The sequence below is a fragment of the Pelecanus crispus genome, chromosome 2, assembly GCF_030463565.1.
Source record: "Pelecanus crispus isolate bPelCri1 chromosome 2, bPelCri1.pri, whole genome shotgun sequence".
Classification (NCBI taxonomy): Eukaryota; Metazoa; Chordata; class Aves; order Pelecaniformes; family Pelecanidae; genus Pelecanus; species Pelecanus crispus.
This window is the reverse complement of record NC_134644.1, coordinates 106744346-106764651: the sequence shown is the minus strand read 5'-3', so window position 1 is coordinate 106764651 and position 20306 is coordinate 106744346. Positions and strand designations below refer to the sequence as shown.

The window sequence follows — 20306 nt, the reverse complement described above, 5'->3', positions numbered from 1 at the left end:
ATCTACAACTTCTGTTTTGTTTTTTGTTGTTGTTGTAGTTTGACTCCTGCACTAACTTTTATTTTAAAATTGCACTATTTCAACTTTATATCGACTTCACCTATATAAAAACCACATCATTTAAAAAAAAGCTTAGATGTATATGTGCTTTTTGAAAGAAGCCCTATAATGAATGTGTTTTTTTTCCAAATGTTATAAATAATTATAATGTCTTCATTTCTTTATCTACTAGTCACTAAGGGCATGGCTTTACATGCCAGAAAAGTGGCATAAACTTCTCCCAAGTGCTATAAATATGTGGGATAAACATAGTTTTCAGGTAGGGGAATGGTTCTTCACCTGGGAGGCTGCTCTTCTCCAAGACTGCCTGCCTCCTCTGATACAAATTACTGTCTGTACATTACAGCTGGCAGATGTAAAGATATACATTCTCTGCATGTCTCTTAAGTCCTTATGAACAACGGTTTGACCTGAAATGCTGCACTTTACACTGAAATGGTTGAGATAACACATGTACCTTTTGATGACTGTCCTGCAGAAGGCAGTATTCCCAGCAGAAAGGTAAGAGTGGACAGTTAAAAAGTGCAACGATGTCTTACCATAGGTCAGGTTAAATCTGCCATAGTCCAGCTCACCATACCCAAGCCATGAGAACATCTCTCTTTTTTTGCGTTTGAGGTAAATCAGCTCCCTGTTGGCTATGTGCTGCCTCTTATTTGAGACAGTCCTTGGCTTAATACTCTTACCAGTGGGTGCAATGCAACATCAGACCCCTTTCAGAAGGGGTAATGAGACCATAATGGTGGAATTTACACTGCTTTCTGGTACACCACTGTTCATGTCACATAAATTTAATCCCAATTGCAAAAATACTTCTGGGCAAGCAAACCACTTACTCATGTAGAGTGAGACTGTCAGATATGAGTGGCACTGCACACCTCTGTCTTGTTTATTCGCTGTCTACAAAAATAAGAGTAGTTCCTTATTTAGACTCTTTCAGAGTAGCTCTCATAGGCCTTTGCTTGGCATGCAGCAGTGGCACTGCTTATGTCCCAGTGCCGGACACTCTGCCGTGGCTGCACAGCTGCTGGTAGGGTTGTGCTATGAACCCTGTAATATTCTCCAGTCCAGCTCCTTCTGCCGCTGCCTGGCAGAAATGGGCTAGTGTGGAGACAGGGTAGTGTGGGAATAGACGGCTGTGGGCAAGTGGAGGACACACCAGCATGACTGCTGAAAAGCTGCTTGTTTAATTCCATGCTTGGACTCACTGTCACACCCCTCTGAATGAGAGCACCTGGGCCTGGTTTTGCCCTACCTTGCACCTTCTCTCGTCATTTACATTGATGCCACATGACTGTAAAACACTATTATCCTCATCTGGACATGCTGGTGCCATTTTGCACGGATGTAAGTGGTCACACCAGGTGCAAATCTGTAGAGGACTGTCCCACTGAATGCCTTGTCTGTGCTTAGAATTATTTCCTGGCAGCACTAGAGTGGGAGAACTATACCAGCCAGATTTCTCTCTTCAGTGCAGAAGCAACTTATACTAACAACAGAAGTTTTCTACAGATCTCTCCGTTACAGAATAAAGGCTATTATGTTGATATAACTCTATCTACTCTAAGGCTTTCCTGGTTTATTTCAGTTGGGGTGATTTTTCTCATGTTCCCAACAAACCCAGACATATTTTACACATTTTAATTGATATTATAGAGGCAGATGAAGCTTCTGCGTGTAAAAGAATCTAATCTGATAAAAAAGATATAGCAGCCTTCTTCTAGGAGGATGGATGAATGTGTGACTCAAAAGTGAGATGTCACCTTCTGACTCCCCCCTGTGTAAATGCAGTCAAAGCAGATTTGCTTCCTTGCTGTTCCATAAAGTCTGAACCCAAGAAACACACTTACCCTGTGCATCACGTTTGAATTTGGCACACTTAATTTGTGGCCGAGTTGTTATTCCAAGTTTCACATGTGGTATCAGTAGAATTCTTTCTAGTCTAACTTATCACACACATGCAGCAATCTCCCAAGAACTGCACTTATAAAGAGATCAGCAGCTTATCCTCTTTTTGAACAATTGCTAACCACTGCTGATAGTAAACAAAGACCAGTTCCTTCTAAGTATTTGGTATATTGCACCATTTGGAAAGAACAGAGGAAGCAAATACTAAAAAAGAATCTCTTGGCATCCGCTTTTAAGGCACAGATATTCCTTCATCCTCTCCCCATGACATGTGCCCTGGATTGAGTCTGGACTGAAATCTGACATTGCATTGTACCCTGTTAAATTGCCACTGATTTAATCTTACAAAAGCTTTTCGTATACAGACATTAATGATCCCCTGACACTGATCAGTAAATAGCATGAAAGACACAGCAGTTGTTTCAAATGGTTACATTTTCTTAGTGGTTGTTGTTGCTTCGGTATTATTTTAAAAACTAGCACTGAGAAGCAGGGTTTAAGATGTTTTCAATCACTGGTGTTTAGCTTTTAACCTTAATGAGCTGTTATTTGTGTCCCTCAAGCGCAGCCCTCGAGTCTGTTTCAGGAGCCTCCCAATGCATACATTTTAACAACAATTTAAAGATTCTTCTTGTAGAAGAAATGCCTAGTCAAACGCCTGCCTGATATGAACTTGGAGTGTTCAGGCTGAAAGAAATGCCTTTCGTTTTCTAGTGCGTGCCTCTAACACCTGACTGATGATAGCATTCAAACTCCTTTAGCCATAAGCTCTCCAGAGTCTGAGACAGAATGAACTCATGAATTCTGGTGTTCAGGGAGGGTATTTTTTGGTATGGAAGGTGAGCAGTTCTAAAAGTTCTGAGAATGTGTCTCTCTCTGAGATGTTACTTGGTCCACAGACAGCGGGGACTATTATCAGTGCTAAAGCTTCCGATTAAGGTCTTGTCTTTACTGAGAATGTGGCCTGAGTTTAGCTACCAGCACACAGCTCCTGAGCACCGTAAAAATGCTAGTCCAACTGAAGTACGCCATTGTAAGCCACTATTTTTACAGAAAACCAACCTGATTTGAGCTAGGGGTAAACTTGTACAGCAAAAAGAGTGGATTTTTCTGCTGCTTCTAAGGTTTGCTGGGATGCAGTTACACCAGTGGCTGAAACTGGGGCAGACCTCCACTGTAGATAACACTATCAATAATTTATATTCACTTTAGACTCTTTGGATACCAAAGTAGAGCTTTGTTTTGAAAATCTGAAGTGAGGGCAGCAGTGTGCAAGGGTTCAACTGGTTTCAGCTGGTCCTCAGTTTGGCGATCTGACTAGTGAAATGAAAGATCAAGGGACTGTACCTAAATTCTCTGTAGCAAAGACTGACTTCCTACTCCTTGATTGTAACACCGTAATGTGAAGTATATCTCTACGTTTTAATCACCCTTCATTAGAACAGAGTGATGTAGTCTTAAAATCCTTAGAACTGAATCTCCTCTGGACAGCATAGGGAGGTCTGACATTTGTGCATCAGCCAGTTCAGTAAGAGTTTAGGTGCTGATCCTTTGATATGGTATTGAGACCAACAGGGCATGTGCAATTCTTCTGGAAATTCTGCTACTTAAAATGCTTAAGTGAGAGGCAACAAGCCTGAGGCAAGGAATATTCTATGGGATAAGATCAATTTCTGCTGCCTAGAAGCCTTTCTTAACTCTTTGTGTTGAAGCCATATTGGAACTTAAGTAGGACAGCCTCACCTACTGTAGTTATTTCAGAAAAGCCATTAATTTGTCTCAACAATGTGTGATTTTTTAATTGAAATATTTAAAAGACACCATTTCCCCTACCAATGAATACATACATTGCCTTAGGTAGTGGGAAAAAAGGTAACGTACTCATTTTCTTTCATCAGAATGTCATGTAACTAAAAAACCCGACCTCAGAATGACAGAGGTATAGAGCCGTTGTTCTATTTTTCTCGCCTTTTCTTTCTGCTCTCTTCTTTTCCTTTCTTTCTCTCTACTGTCTTAGTGTAAACATTCAAAATGGAAAGACTTTTCTGATTATATTGAGAGAAAAACCCTAAACCTAAACCAGATTGTAGAAAATTTCTTGACAGAAAAGGAGTTTCTTTCCCTGGAGTTTCTTCCTGTCTTTTAAATCTTGCAAAGTCCTATGTGAAATCATGTGTCACAACTGAAGCAGACTTCTGTAACATGTACTGAGCAAAGAGATTCTGCAGGTAGCCATGCTCAGGTTGTAGTCACAAGGTTCTCATCTAGCTGAAGGAGACTCATACAAGAGAGCTGCCGTTAGCTTATGTTTATAGACACTACCACCCTGACAAATATATCTTTGTCATGTTTGAATACACATGGCATATGTTCCTGTCATTATAAATACATTTTCCTATCACGCTATCAGAAATTCTTCTGAATAAAATCATCAGTGACAGGCTGAAAAATATAGCAAAACCACAAAGTACTTTTTAAAAAAAAAAAAACATATGGAGATCCAAACACTTGCCTGTGCTTAGGCAAAGACTTTCTTCAGTGGAGGTTTGGAGGGAAAGTAAAAAAAAGACTGTTAAAACAAATTCTGGGGAGAAAAAAGATCACCTTGATTGATATATCGCCGTCAAGGTGTAATTATTCTGTGACTACAGCATTAATTCTCCATCCACTGCTAATAATTCTCTGTTCTGAAAATACATCCTTATTTTTTCTGTAGAATTGAATTTTTAACTTTTCAGGCTGCAAACAATTTCTTGAAAACAAAGATTGAGGTAATTCAGTGCTAATTCAGTGCTAAGTTGTATTTCTCAATCAGACTGAAGACATCATTCCAGGAGGCATGAAGTCCTCCTGTTCCTTTCCTGGGGTTTGCCTTTGAAACTCTCGCAAATTCAGTGTCTGCGTCAACCCTCTTGCCGCTGGTCATTGTAGCTCAGTTGTGCAGCTGGTGCTCTTAACTGTGCAGTCTGAAGCTTCTCGGGATTTCCTTGATGCAACAGGGCTCCAGGGACAGCTGTACAACAGCCAAAACTTCCAGTTTCACATTTGTATTGGCAGAATTCCGGTATTCCAATGACTAATACAAAAAAACGTGGCAGAAGGTAATAGAAAGAACATCAGCTGCTTAGCTAGTCTCAGTAATTGTATTTAACTAATTAAAAGGAGATGTTAAAAAAATCAGGTGAAGTTCTGGTCTAGAGCTCCCCATTTTGCACAGGAGGGTGTAATAGGAATTACTCCGCTGTTTTGCCTCTTCTTACGTCCCACTTTGGTCTCTCCCTTCCTTATCCCCCCTACTCTCCCTTCTGAACCTCTTTTTTTTTTTTTTTTTTTAACTTTTGGACTGTATGCATCCTTCCTTTGTTCATTTAAAATGTGAGATAAGGAGAAGCAAGCATCAACTGTTGTGTGTTTTTTTTACATTTTGTCGTTCTAAGAAAGAACTTCAAAGAGGCAAAAGTTATCTCAATTCTCAGTAACAGTATTCAGTTTTCTTTCTACTCTTACCATAGCCAAAAAGATTCTTTCTCTGCATGGTCAATAACCTTCCCTTTTCTGAAAGGGTCCTTTCTCAAACCCCTTCCCCCCCCCCCCAGCTTCTTAACAAAACCAAAGAACGCTTTCTTCCTTACAGGCAGTTGTGTCCATCAAAAAAACTTGCTTTTTCTTCCTCTGGCTTTTCTATCTTTGTGATTTTATAGGATGGTACATTGTGGCCTCCACCCTTTCTGTTTTCTGTGTCTGTAGCTTTATTTCCACCCTAGGCATGCTTCAAAAATTTTGCCAAAAGAACAGTGTTAGGCAGAAGTGCAATCCCCCATTTCCCCCCTGCCCTCCTTAATAAGACAGAGGTACTCACTAATTACAGCTGTACTCCTAAAACAGAAAAAAGGTCACTGCTGGTGAAACATCATCCTCTCTTCAGGAGGCTGTACTGCCAAGAAACTCCGAGCTGCCACCAGCAGTTTAGTCCTGCAAGTATATATACTGCCAAATCCTTTTGTGTTTAGACCTGGTCTCGCTTTCAAAAAATCAAGGAACTGATTTCCTCCTTTTTTGCTTCTCTCATTTTTTTCTACACGTGTTTATTCTTTCATGGTGCAATTGCACTTTTAATATGTAATTTTTTTTTTTTAAAAGAAGGGTATGGAAGCATTACACAACATGTACAGTGTAGTGTTTTCAATTAGTCTATTTTAGGTTTTGAGATTAGAACCACAAAGAATTATCACACGTTTTAACGTTGACTCCATGTAAAGGCCTTTGACTGTTACAGAAATGCCCATGAAAAACACCAGTACAGACAATATCATTCATCTTGAAAAGGGGTATAGTCTGTCATCAAACTCGGCTAATAATCCTATATTAAAAGTGCCATTCCTGCTCCTCCTGAAGAAACACAGTGGAGGACAGGATTAAAAAAAAAAAAAGGTGCGTGAAGATCGACCAACAGTTTTGGCCTAACCGGTATTGCGCGGTTCCCAGAATTAAGGGCACATTTCTGGAGAGAACACCACAACCACCCGCGCATTCTTTGAAAACGTACCGGTTTGCGCACGCAAACGTGCGCATTTCGGCACGCGACCCGGGCACGCATGCTTCAAAAATTTTGCCAAAAGAGCAGCGTCAGGCAGAAGTGCAATCCCCCATTTGACCGAGGCCGCTTCGACAGCCGAAGTGTTCAGGCAGGCCCGTGGCGGGCAGGCGCAGCCCCAGCCCCAGCGGCCGCCCCGGGGGGGAGTCAACCCCGCAACTCCTGCGAAAGCAAAACGAGTTCATGAAAATGCCGTCGGTAACAGGTAACCCCACCGGTATCGACGGTGCTGCTTCGTATACAAGCGCGATAGGCGTCAAGGTATAGCGCTTGGGCTATACCTATACCTATACCTATAGCGTATAGGGCTACTTTAAAAACAGGCAGTAAAAGGCGGATTTGGTATTTCGGAATTTTGTTAAAACCGGTGCACTTTTCTGTTATTTTTTTGTACTGTTTCCTCAGTCTGCTTTTAGAAGGAACTTTCAAGTGTATTTCTTAAATTATATTTTACATTTATTACCAGTCAGAAGTGTAAAGCTAAGACATTTTAAAATAAATATTTGCATTTAAATTAAAACCGCTGCCGAGTGTGTCTCCTGCCCCTTCCCCAAGGCCCGGAGGTTGCAAACGCCACGGCCGCGCTGCCGGTCCCCCCGCTGCCCGCGGCGGGGCGGGGCGGGGCGGGGCGGGGGGGACGCGGCCGTTACTTTCCGTTATTTCCCTTGCGCTGGCCTCGCCCGGCCCGCCAGGGGTCGCTAGGAAGCCGCCGGGGAGGGAGGGGAGGGCTCCGGCTCCCCGCCGCGCGAGGCGGCCCCGGCCTCCCCATTGGCTGAGGCGAGCGGCTTCTTGCCTATTGGCTACCTGCCTCCCGGCGGGGGCGTGGCGCCGGGGCGGTCGCCGGTTTCGGCCCCCGGCTGCCTCCCCGTCGCTGGGAAGCAGCGGAAGTGACGAGCGGCGGGGCTCGCGCTCCCCGGATGCCGCTGGGCTCGCGCGCGCTCTGCGGGGTGGCTGCAGTTACCGGCCCGCCTGGGGACGGGCCGGCGGGGGCGGCGCCGGGCCCGGGCGCCCCGCTGAAGCAGGCGCCGGCGGGCAGCGGGTGAGAGCGGCGCTGAGGTACCGCCGTGTCTTCGGCGGCTCGCGGGGGTAGGCGGGAGCGGCGGGGGTGTGCGCGGCCGGAGAGCAGCGCTCCCGGGGGGCCGGCTCCTCTGTGAAACCTCTCCAGCGAGACGGACGGGGAGGGTAGCTTAAGGCTGCAAAGGTGTCCTGGTGACAGAAGATGTGGTTTCGTTTAGAAATGCCTTGAAACAAATGCGTTGAAACAAAATAACTTAATTCATCCGGCTAACGCTTCCCTCCCGCCCCCGATTGTTTGCTGAAAAGTACCGTATAAGCAAGAGTTGGGTTTATTTTTTTCTCATTGTGCGCAGTGAACCAGTTTTGCAGGATGAGCACTGTGACCGAAGAAGTTAAGCCAGAAGATGGCAAGCCGGAATCTGAAAAAAAAATATTTTATTGTGAAGTGAGTGCGTTTCTTGATGGCTTTTCAGACTATACGCTAAAATGCAGGCCTGAGATACTAAAGCCCCTGCTCTTAGAAATGCAGACCTAACCTAGATGTAGTGTGGCAGACTTGTAAGTGAGAAAAGCTGTTAATGTGGAGAATAACGTGGTCGGTGCCTGGAAGAGCTACTTCTCTTAGGATTTGGTGAATTCAGTTTGTTCCTGAGCAGTCACAGGTGCAATATAATGGTTCTTAATTGTAGTCTTTCAAATCTGTTAAGTATTTCTCATAGGGGACTGTAAAGGCTCATTTATCTGTAAAGGCTACAAGTCTGTGTCAGAGCATGTTAAATTTGTCAGTCATATATTGTTCTAGCAGTGATTTTTTTTCTGGTGCATTAAACTTCTGGGACAGTATGTCAAGAGAATAGACAATATTACCATGTATTAGTCATTGCTTTTTTTAGCTAAAGATAGTAAGAAATAATTGTAGATCTGTATTGTTTTCTGTTAATTATTCTAATGGTATATGTGTGTCTGTGGGTCTTAATGAAATGCAGATGTCTTTCTCCATTGTTGTTCTGACCCTTTTGATCTAACAATGAACAGAGCTGCAGTTATTCTAGGGCATAATTTTGTCTCTGTTCCTTTCTAGTCACTGTATGATCATCCCTTTTTGTTGGCTTTCCAGCCTGGAGAAGTTTAGAAAACTAGGAATCCAGAAAGTGGTGGTAGGAGGGAAGAGGGAGGGTCTTAAAAGAATTGTACCACCTGGTATATTTAACCATGTATTTAAGTATTATTTGAACAGTTCTGCACACTATATCTGGTCACTTTAGTGGTATGCTGCTCTTCTAAATGTCATGCTACTTGTACTGTTTAAGCCAAAGAAGACCTTAAGAATTATGCTGTAGAAACGGATGTATTTCCAGTTCTTATAACTCACCAACTACAGAATATCTATAGCATAACTGAAGATGTGCTTTCAATTTATCTTTTTAGGTTTGTAAAGTTCCATGTATGAGTTCTATAAGTCTTCAGTCACACTATCGTGGTGCAAAGCATAGAAAGGTAACTTTTTTCCATATTAAGTATATATGCAAATTTAATCAAACCTGGATTCTTGTAAAATTCTGTAATTTATTTCACGTGGCTTCCAAGTGCTTATGTAACTCATGGGTGGATCTGTAAACAGTAATTTGCTTGAAAAATCCGGAGAAAAAGATGAGGTGGGAATGTCACAATGCTGTTTTGCATGGCATGTAACTTGAAACATAACTGTACCTAAATGTGTGTTAATTGTGAAATTAACATTTGAATTACACAGAAGTCACAGGTGGTGAAAGAATGCAAACATCTGTTTTGGATAGAGCTGGTAAAAGTACTGCTCTGTTTTCTGAGTCTATGTAGCTCACCTGTGCTTTGAATAAAACTAGCTAGCTTGTTACTTTGATAGTAACATGAATTCAGATTTCTTGCAGGAGTTACATAGGCTTAACTACCAAGTCATATGGTTCTGCTTGTTTGTTTGAAGCATCTCAGTACCAACTTCCTGGTTTACTGCCTTTGCTTGTTTTGTGCTTAAGTTATTAGGCAATGTTCTGTGAGGCTGTATTTAGAGATGAGGCTTTTATTAATGTTGTTTGACTGAGCTTTTGACTGTTGATTGGCTGATGATTATCTTTTGTTTAAAATTCCACATTTTCAGTCTATAAAGTTGAGACATACTCAGTTGTCTGTACTTTCCTCTGGTACTTACGATTGCTGTAATCAGATTGTTTGTATTGTTGTGGAACTGCAGTGCCTGCTGTAATGTTTTCTTAATGACATTTTTTTTTTCTTCCTGGAACACTAAAGACTAACTGCAATACTGTCTTTCTCAAGCGTTTCTGTGCCCTTTTTCTTTTAGCTGTAGATGAGGGGCATCTCCCCACCTCGTGGTTTTCAAGACAGATGAATAGTATTTTCTTACTTATTTGCTGATCACTTTAATAGCATTGACTCTTATTTGAGTCAGTTGCTCTGCTTCCTCCAAACACTTTTCCTCAGGATTTAGTCTCCTTGTTCCCTGTTAATCGATAGAGTAGAATCGTACAGTACTGTGGTATTTTTTCATGTCCTGCCAAATGTTCTTGCTGATGCAAGAAGTTCCTTTGGTTTTGTGGTTGTTTCTCTTTATATCCTAGCTAACCTTCATAGCAATCCAGTTATTGCTGTTTCTTCCTTTTTAAAGTGGAAAGACTAGTGATTATTTTCTTAGAAAATCTGTATGTAGTTTTCCTTCTGTTTCACTCTTGGAAATCAGTGTATGCCAGGCTACCTCTATCAAACTTTAGTGAGTTTATGAAGGACTGCAAACTGATAGTGAACAAGAATCAGGCAGGTTGATAACTGGATGCTTGTTATATGTTAAAGGTTAGTGCTGGTGTGTGGAGTACTGGTAAGTCATGTGACTGTGTTTCCGTAGGAATAACTCTTCAAGATTGCATCATCATTGTCTTCAATTACCTCTAATTCCTCACTTTAAATTACGAAATCTGTTGTATGTTTTGGCAGAAGAATAGAATTCATTGAGTTATCATGAGAAGTTTTTGTATCGCCAAGTTTGAAGTAACCATAAAAGTCCTGAGCTTATAGAATCGTTTAGGTTGGAAAAGACCTTTAAGATCATCCAGTCCAACCATTAACCTAACACTACCAAGTCCACCACTAAACCAATTAAGGGTAGAGTAGTAATTTCATGTTTCCTGGCTTGGTGGCTGGATTATTTTTTAATGTAAGTAAAAACTAGGAATCATTAAGGTTGGAAAGGAGCTCTAAGACCATCAGTCCAATCATCAACCCAACACCACCATGCCCACTAAACCATGTCCCCAAGTGCCACGTCTGAACACCTCCAGGGATGGTGACTCCACCACCTCTCTGGGCAGCCTGTTTGAATGCTTGACAACCCTTTCTGTGAAGAAATTTTTCCTAATACCCAATCTAAACCTCCCCTGACACAGCTTGAGGCCATTTCCTCTTGTCCTATCACTAACTACTTGGGAGAAGAGACCAACACCCACCTCACTACCACCTCCTTTCAGGTAGTTGTAGAGAGCGATAAGGCTTCCCCTCAGCCTCTTCTTCTCCAGGCTAAACAATCCCAGTAATGTTCCTTTTTGATACAGGCTAGGTGTTGATAGTGAATAGCTCTTAGTTTGCCCCTTACTAGAGGAGTTCCTGTTCAGAATAATACCAAAGGATCATAGAATAGAATCATAGAATCGTTTAGGTTGGAAAAGACCTTTAAGATCATCCAGTCCAACCATTAACCTACACTACCAAGTCCACACTAAACCAATCAAGGGCAGACTAGACTAAACCATGTCCCAGAGTGCCACGTCTACCTGTTTTTTGAACGCTTCCAGGGATGGTGACTCCACCACCTCTCTGGGCAGCCTGTTCCAATGCTTGACTACCCTTTCCGTAAAGAAATTTTTCCTAATTTCTAATCTAAACCTCCCCTGGTGCAGCTTGAGCCCACTTCCTCTTGTCCTATTGCTAACTACTTGGGAGAAGAGACCAACACCCACCTCACTACCACCTCCTTTCAGGTAGTTGTAGAGAGCGGTAAGGTCTCCCCTCAGCCTCCTCTTCTCTAAGCTAAATAATCCCAGTTCCCTCAGCCGCTCCTCATAAGGCCTGTGCTCCAGACCCTTCACCAGCTTCGTTGCCCTTCTCTGAACACACTCCAGCACCTCAATGTCTTTTTTGGGCCCCTCAATACGAGACTGGACACAGTATTCCATGTGCAGCCTCACCAGCGCCGAGTACAGGGGGACAATCACCTCCCTGCTCCTGCTGGCCACACCATTCCTGATACAAGCCAGGGTGCTGTTGGATGTCCTGGCAACGTAACGAAACGAAGATGGTAGTTCTTTACCTAAATCGCAACACTGGCCAACTTGGCAGCCACTTTTTATCACTTCAGTCAGGTGACTTTTTTTTTTTCTTTCAGCTACTGATTTGTTTTTAAAATGGCATTGGTAAAGATACTTTGTGCTTGTCCTCCACCAGAGGAAGTTTCAAAAATACAAGGAATAACCCTTCATCAGGAGAATGACAGTCACTGGGAAAATTCCAAGAAACAAATGTAAACACTTTAGTACATGTGTGAAATTATTCTCACTTCATTGACCTACGTTTCCCATAGCTATTCAAAGTAAAATGTGTTATTTTGCATAGCTGCACTAGTAAAGCTTGACTGTCTGACAGATTTGTAGGAATACTTCAGTTGACTTTGTGTACATGGTTATTGTATCTCTTTTTTTTGGTCACCTGGGTAGTTTGGTTATTCTGCATTTTGAGTAGGTGTTTAAGAAGTTTATTTAGGTTGCTTCCACATACCTTTGTTTCATTTTTATATGTTGATTGCTTTGCTCACCTGTATGTCAGTACCATGGACTCCTAAACAATAGCATCAGAATGCATAACTTATTTGAAAAAGGCCACTTCCCAAGCATCTAAGCATACTTCTTAAATTGTATCAGATGCATTGCTTCCATAGAACTACGGAGATTTTTGTTAGTGATCTATGTATAACCAAAGAATTAAGACATCTTTTTTTTTTTTGAGGAAATCTAATTCATGTGTGCTACACTTCTCAGACTCCAGAGATACTGCTTTTGATGAGTTAAGAGATTTTTAGGGTGTTTTTCCTGTACTGATTCTCAGTCTGGGTGTTTGAACTGACAGTGCCTAAATCATTTGCTGCTGGAGGGGAGCATGTAAATAATACCTGTCTCTTCATGGCAGCTTGGGCAGACTACCCAGATTTGTTATAAATTTGACAGAAGTTTTATTCTTACCCAGAATATCTTGTTACTTCTCAAACTAAAAGAGAATAAGCCTATACCTACAGCCTTGTAGAATTCCTTTGACTCTGTTGGAGGCTAGTAATTTGGTGCATTGAGCTAAGTCTATGTACTTTCAAGAAAGTGAGTCCTGAGTTGTTTCATTTGCCTTTTATTTGTATATTTGCAGGCTTAATGCTCTGTAACCCACTGGATTGATGTGTGATTGATTTCAAGGGACAGAAATAGACTGGATGACATACTGCATTGTAAAATAGAAGTAAATAAAAAAAACATTTCAAGCAAATGATTAGCCAGTGCAATGACTTTCTTCCTAGTTTGTTACTAGATTGAGTTTTGTTTATTTGAAGCCTTTTCCATTTGCACTTTGAAATTTATGTGAATATTTTTTCTGAACAAGTCTCAGAGTAGTTGCTCTAGTCAAATAATAGATGATCAGTTATGTAATTAGATAAAATTGTTGCCACTTACATTCTGTGATATGTGAAACAAACATAGAAGTTCTCATCTTTGAATACTTAATTTACAACATATTAGGTAATATTTTAATTCTATATGGTGTACCTCTTTAGAGTTCATTTAGTTTCTATCCCTGAGAATTCATTCTTTGTTGTGCTAAGAGGTTGTATTTCTTACTGACTAAGGTGTTCATGCTATGCTGATTTCTGTGTCCTTGAACTGGAGCTTGAGTAATAAGCAGAATACACACTGAATTTTTTGTAGTGCTGATAGTTCATGAGGCCAAATCCCTGTAAAAAGTACTGATGGACGAAAGATTGTGGGGTTGGGATGACCACAGTACAAGGCTCTATATATCTTCTGCATTGAGTGATTATGACCCTTGTACAGTTGCATACTGATGGGTTATGTGGGTTTGTTGCTGAATAGGTATTGGTGGGGGGTGGGTGGGTGGAAAATGACTTAGGCAAAATAGCTTCCATACATATGCATATAGGCCTTAGCTCTTTGGAATTTGGAATTGGCTTGTATTATATACTTTGAAAAACAGTTGAATGTTACATTTAGCCATTCTGGTAAAATGGTTAGAAAAGAATGTTTATATAAGTTTACTAATGCTTTTCATTGAACCAAGTCTGAAAGAGCAATGGGGGATATACTGCATGAAAGGTGGGTTTGTTTTTTTGGTTTTTTTTTTTTGATAGCTGAGTAAAAAGCTAGGCCCTTTTGAGGGAGCAGTTCCTAGATAAAATATACCTGATATGCAAATACCTGGAATATGATGGTATGTGATATCTTTTTCTGGTTTTGCAAATACATGTTATCTTTAGTACTCGGTTTGCTAGAGAGGAAATCGTGGAGTGGAATGTCTTCTGTATTTTGAACAGCCCTTTGCAGGTATGGCACCAGCAGAAGTGTGTTGCCTCTTCTGTGAACTGTATTTGGAGCACAGATGAAGATTGTTCTGGTTCTATCAAGGATTCAAGGTTCCTTGCTGTCACTTCATATCTGGGGATAGATAGTGTAGAAATACCTACTGTGTTCCAAAAGGAGAGGAATCTGCATTGAGGACTCTGCAACCTCATTAGAAACAAGGAGTGTTCAGCTCTGTGAAAAGAGTTGTTAGTTTTTGTCTTCACCATTTCAGTGTTCTCATTTCTGCTACACCTCTTGCCCTGGTTGTCGTGCATCAGAACCTGTGGTTGAAAATACCTGATGTGTGGGCAACTTTTCTGTCCTTCTGTATGGCATTAAAATCAACCAAGCTGGAAGAGCATTTTAATTGGACATTTTTGTGTTGATACTTAGAATGTTAAGATAGCTAGGTTCCAGTTACAAGAAAATTGCCTTGCTGCTGTATAGTTTATGTTTGGTCTCAAGTATGCTGTTACGTTCTGCAGCTTATCTTCATGATCAAAGAGGCTTGAACTGTAGAGTTTTTCTTTTGCAAAAATACTTGATTTGCTTAGTATAAGCTTGAAGAGTTAAAATTTCTGTGTATGGGCTGCTAACATCTAGCTGATATTATTTGAAGAGTGTATATAGGAACAACTAAATTATGTTTACATAATACTTAACTATGCATGTGAATTTTTTGTTAGATTACCTGTGATCTTGAATTGTGTGGAAAACTAATTTATGCAGTAGCTCTTACAGATGACTGCGTGCTTGAGGTTTGAACCTAAAACGCAGCAGTTTTTGAGCTTTGGCTTCTCAAAGTTAGACACTTTGTTAAAAGTTACCCTAACTTTTCATAGTCTTAGCTCAAAAACAGCTGTTGAAACTTGCTTGCACCACACAACCCAGGACAGAGAATAAGTTTCTTACCTAATGTGTGAGAATCTTCATTCCTGATGTAGTTCTGGGTTTTTTGCTTCTTGCTTTTTTTTTTTTTAAATAAAGAAACCTCAAGAAGGTGTCACAGGTAAAATGGACCCATTAGCTTCAGTTGTGGACCTCCATTTCTAATATTAACAAAAGCAGTAATCCAAGTGCAATTAAAGTCAAAGTTGATTGTCTGAAAATGGTCAGGAAGAAATCTTTGAGCAGCAGCTCACAGTTGCTAATGATTTCTATGCTTGTCTGAAAAGTTAGGTATTAGCAGCTGTTTCATGTAAAACTGTAGAATGACAAGTAATGAAAACACTTGCGGCAGCATAACTACAAGGGAGGCTGTGTCTGAATTCTAAGCTTATGAAATCCTGCTGAGCTCATACACCACCACCCACTATCTGTGACGATACTGGAACTTAGGTAACTTCCTTTGTTATAACTGCCATGAAAGAACAGCTATTTGGCTTCTTGAACAATTAACTATTATGTCAGTCTTGCTTCGTACTGAATTGTCACATTGATGTGCAGCATCTCTTCCATGCCACTGAATACTAAAATACAGAACTCAACTCTATGGACTCCTCTGAGCAGGCAGCTGCTTTACTGATAGAATGATCATGCCTATTGTTTCATTCCTGTAAATGCCAAGTTTGTGTTTATTTGCCAAAAAGTTCTCAGAATGAGTAAGGATTGTTTTAGCCATGTTCTGAAATGGAAATTGAAGTTCCTCTTTTACTTAGATTCTGCCAAAAAACGATCTGTTCTGGATTCAGCTGATGAAAGCCACTTTTCCTGTTCTTCGTGATATGAATGAACTTTCAGGAGATTTGGCTAGCCTTAAGGTTTAGCCAAATCCACTCAAAATGGTGGGGGAGCTGCTTTTTCTTAGTTTGTTTTTCCTTTTGGGGCGAGTTTTCTTTTTATTTTTTGTTGGAACTACAATTTTTGAAAACTTAGGAGCTGTAATCATGCAGAACTCAAGGTTTTGTCTGGCATCCTTGAGATGTTGTGTTTCAAGCTATAATCATCTCTTAAAACTTCATTAATAACAGCGCTTTCTTGGAATTAACCTTGTATTAACTGTAAGTACACTTTTGTTAGTACTTCCAGCTTTTGCAGAAAATCATAAAGGCTCTAATTTTTCCTATTTAATAATGGAAACTTTGGCCTGTAATGTAATTCATCTGCAAAGGCTTCTCGGGAAGTGCAGGGGTTTTCCTTCAAATGGTGCAGCACATTAATTTCTTTTTCTTATTTTATTTTGGGATGACTTGCATCTTCATAATTAAAGAAAGAGAAAGCCCTGAGACCCAGGACTGTCTATTGTAAGTATAACACTTTTTTCTTTCCAGCCTCCTAGGATAGATATTGCTTGGGGATTTTAATGTTTGTTGCTTTTCTAGTAGTTCAGGTATTTGCATTTGCCAGATCTATGTGTCTATAACTGTGTTTCTCTTTATAGGCTGAGCATTCTTCTGAGATTTCTATCTAGTGAACTGCTGAGCAAAGAAATATTCTGGAGCATGAAACCTTAATTATGCCTTTCCACATCTAAATATTTGTATATCTATCCTAGTAGAGGGATGGATAGTCAGTATTTGTTTCTTGCCTTCCCAGGCTAAACTGTCTCCCACTTGTCTGTCAGCTTTATGCACTCACTGCTAAGCTTCAGGCAGCATGCCAAGAAGCTAAATCAGCAGGCTAACAGAGCATGGTTGCAGATGCAGCTCTACCAGTGCTGGAATTGCCTAGCTGCATCACAGGAATGGTCTGCCTCTCTCTTGTAGTGGACTTAGAGTAGCAAAGACCTATTCAAGGTAATTTCAGTTGTTGGAGTATCTTTTCCCCCAGAAACTGAGAATGTGAATCCAGACTGTCATATGTCAATGAAAACAAGAGTTGTGGTGAAAGGTTGAAAACACGGGATATAACTAGTTCACAGTGGAAGTGGAAGTTGTTTTGTAAAGGTACTGATGATGATGTACAGGAAGCAGAGAATGGTAGATATGGGAATACTGATAAACAATGAGAAGATTAAAAACCAAAATGGTTATACAGTCAGTCATCGCAAGAAATAAGCCTTTCACTTCTTCTTTATCTTCTTAGCCTGTTCTCCTAAGAAACAAGGCTTACATTCTGGCTTTGTCATCTGTTCCTCAGTATCTTTTGAACCTCTCATCCTTTTTGAAGCAAGTTGATGAAGGGTTCCTGAAAATACACATCTGCACAGAGGAGAGTGACGATATCAGTCCTCTACTGAGGGAAGTGCTGCAGGGTGAGCTCACCACTTACTGGACCCTGAAGAATCAACACAAGAGAGAGATTTAGAAAAGCACTGGTCAGAGTTCATTTTCGAAGAGACTGGGCTTCATTAGCTGCTCTCATGGTTTGGTGTCAACAAGAGAGTATCAGTGCAAGACATATCATTCAAGTGTGTGAAAAATTATGAGACATTTTGCCTCAGCAGGCATGAATACTGTGTGCAGATCTTCTCTTTTCAGAAGCACTGCTAATGAAGCTCCTTGACAGAATTTCTGCAAAAGATCTGAAAACATATAGGTCTCTTCAAAATCCAATGGATTTGAGCAGTCCAGAATTGTATTTATACCTGAACAACAACAACAGATTTGTTTGGCTATGGGCTGGTGTTTTTAGTGGAAAACTATTTCTAGAGACTTCTTTGTTTTTTTGTCAGAAATGGTCATTAAAAGTAATACTCGTTAACTGAAGAGGTTCTTGCTTCAAGACCATAAAATATTGTTTTGGAGGAGTACTTGTAAAGGATGCATGGAACAGAAAGTGAGACTTGAATAAGAGGACAGAAGGTGTGACAGGAAGACTGTAAAAAGAGTGGTGGAATACAGGAGCCTGTTGCAAAGGCCTACGCCTTTAGAAGACAGTACTGCTTAATGTACTACAAGCTCAGCATTCTGTGGAGAATTCCGGTTAAGAACGTATGCTCATTATAAACGCTGCATCTCTGGAAATGTCATAGGTTAGAATCTTTCAATTGTGATCTGTCTTACAGAATGAGAAGAGCTGTTAAAATATCCGATTATTGAAGTGAAGAATCTAGACATGAAACTTTGGTGAACGAGTTAGAGCTAACTTCTGGAGGAGTCCCAGCATCCAAGGGGTACCACATGTCAGAAGCACTGCAAGATGTGCTTTAATCCAGAAGGTTCTGTCCCTCAGTAATCACTTTGAAGCAATCAACACCTTTTACTTCTAATATGAAATGATTATTCATACTATTGATGTCTCCTTTATTCTACTTTATCCATATTGATTTCTGCTTCACTGAAGATCCAGATGTGGGAGGCCAATTTGCAAGCCACTGTTAGGGTTTATTTGTCCAAAAGAGGCTGAAATCTGGCCTGATGAAGTCTATTTGTATGTGTTAGTTGTGTGGGTTGTTTTTTTTTTTCCAGGTAGAAAGTATTTCCATCTGGGTAACTTTTCAAAGATGGCAATTCAGATTTCATTTTGGGGACTGCAATGTGGATTTATATATTCAATATATATGCAGAACTTCTCTAAACTCTCCTATGGATGCATTACCAATTATACAAATAACTCTCCCTCGAGCTGGTGGATCCAGGAAATTCATTGTACTCTCTCACTGAGATACAAGAATAAATTCTGAATTTGCTTGGCCTTTGTTTTTCATGTTAAATAGTTGATGATTTTTTTCTACAGTTTGCAGACATACGTAGTAAGCATGAACAAAACTTATACTGCATTTGTGGAGTTAAGTAGTGAAGTCTTGTGAATGTGCATGGAAAGTATGGATATTCTTCAATTAGGTGCACTATGTAAAGTATGAGTCTGGCATTATTTCAGGTTATAAATTAATGAGATGCTGCTGTTATTGCTGCTGGTTCTGCAACCTTGTTCTAATGTTCATGTTATCAAATACTCTAGTGAGAGTGAAATGTAGCAGCATGTTTACAGAGCTGGAGTTCAAAGAGCCAGGAACAAAACTGTATGGATGTTGTCAAAGTGAAGGATGAGTTTTCTTGGAAATCACTTGGAACAAAACCTGACAAGTATCCCAAATGTGTACTGTCTAAAGAAGTAGTACTTCAGAAGATGAGGTTTGACATACTTAAAATGTTTTACACCAACATCTGCAATTTCTTGCTGCAGAATTAAAAAAAAAAAAGTTCTGTTTTCAGTAAGGAGAAAACCACCAATGCTGTTGTCATTTGTAAACCAAAATTAAAAAAGACAAATTATTTGGATTGAGTGTTTTCAAATGGGACATGCCATGTACAGTATCCTCTCTGAACTCGTGAAAAGTAACTGTTTATAATCCACAAGTGATGAGCGTGAGTAACCTGGCTGTTTAACTGTACAATCTTGTTGATTTTGAAGCCAGTTAAGTCAGGAAATGCATCTGTTTCCAGATGATTGTGTTTGGAAGAGTACCGCTTTCTGTAAGTTATTTTTGTGGTAATGACAGAACTGGATATCTGGGGTGTTTTTTTGCCTGCTCTCCAGCAGTTCAGAGGAGAGCAGCTTAATGGAAGGTGTGGGAAGAGAAATGCTGATGTTCTAGGACTTTAACTGAGCTTTGATTTAACTGTCTTAGTAAGTACATAAATTTCAGTCATGTGATTTCTTTGTACAATGATATAATTGGACAGATGGAAGGTTTCTTTCATCTCTAGTTGAGGCAGTTGCACATATGTGTTCAGGGATGATGGGAGGAGACTGAACATTGCTTTCTTTCCTGTTACCTTTTGGCCAAAGCAGACGGAGGTTCGGAAAGCCTTTTGCTTTGAGCAAGAGGCATGCCAATACACGTTAGGCAAGTGTTCCCTGGGCAGTAGCAAAATCCAGTGGTTTACTACTAAAACAAGGCAACTAAGGTAGGAGGCAGAGAATAGAGTATGAGCCCTATCGAAGCCATTTCCAGGCTGCCTAGCTTTATTGGCAAAATTAATTTGGCACAAAGAAGAGTGGATTAATGGAACTTTTTGCACAGCCTGTGGAATTTTTCTTGCATTATAGGAAGCACTGCAAACTAACTCTGCATCTTCTCTTGCAATGATACAAATGAAAAGTATTGAAAAGTGTAATAAGGGTTGTTGTAGGTGTTTAGTTGCTGGATCTAGCAAGCTATGTCTACATTCTTCCACTTAAAACCT

The 20306-nt window shown here is 40.4% G+C and overlaps 1 protein-coding gene across 1 annotated transcript in view; it reads left to right on the top strand.

Moving 5' to 3' along the window:
* The first annotated feature begins 7479 nt into the window (after positions 1 to 7479).
* The window catches only part of LOC142592880 (uncharacterized), a 41203-nt gene continuing 28376 nt past the window's right edge, over positions 7480 to 20306 (top strand). Inside the window, exons 1-2 of the mRNA XM_075705039.1 lie at positions 7480 to 7601; positions 8697 to 8779. Of these exons, the coding sequence (XP_075561154.1) occupies positions 7480 to 7601; positions 8697 to 8779 (205 nt within the window). The remainder of the gene's footprint in view (positions 7602 to 8696; positions 8780 to 20306) is intronic.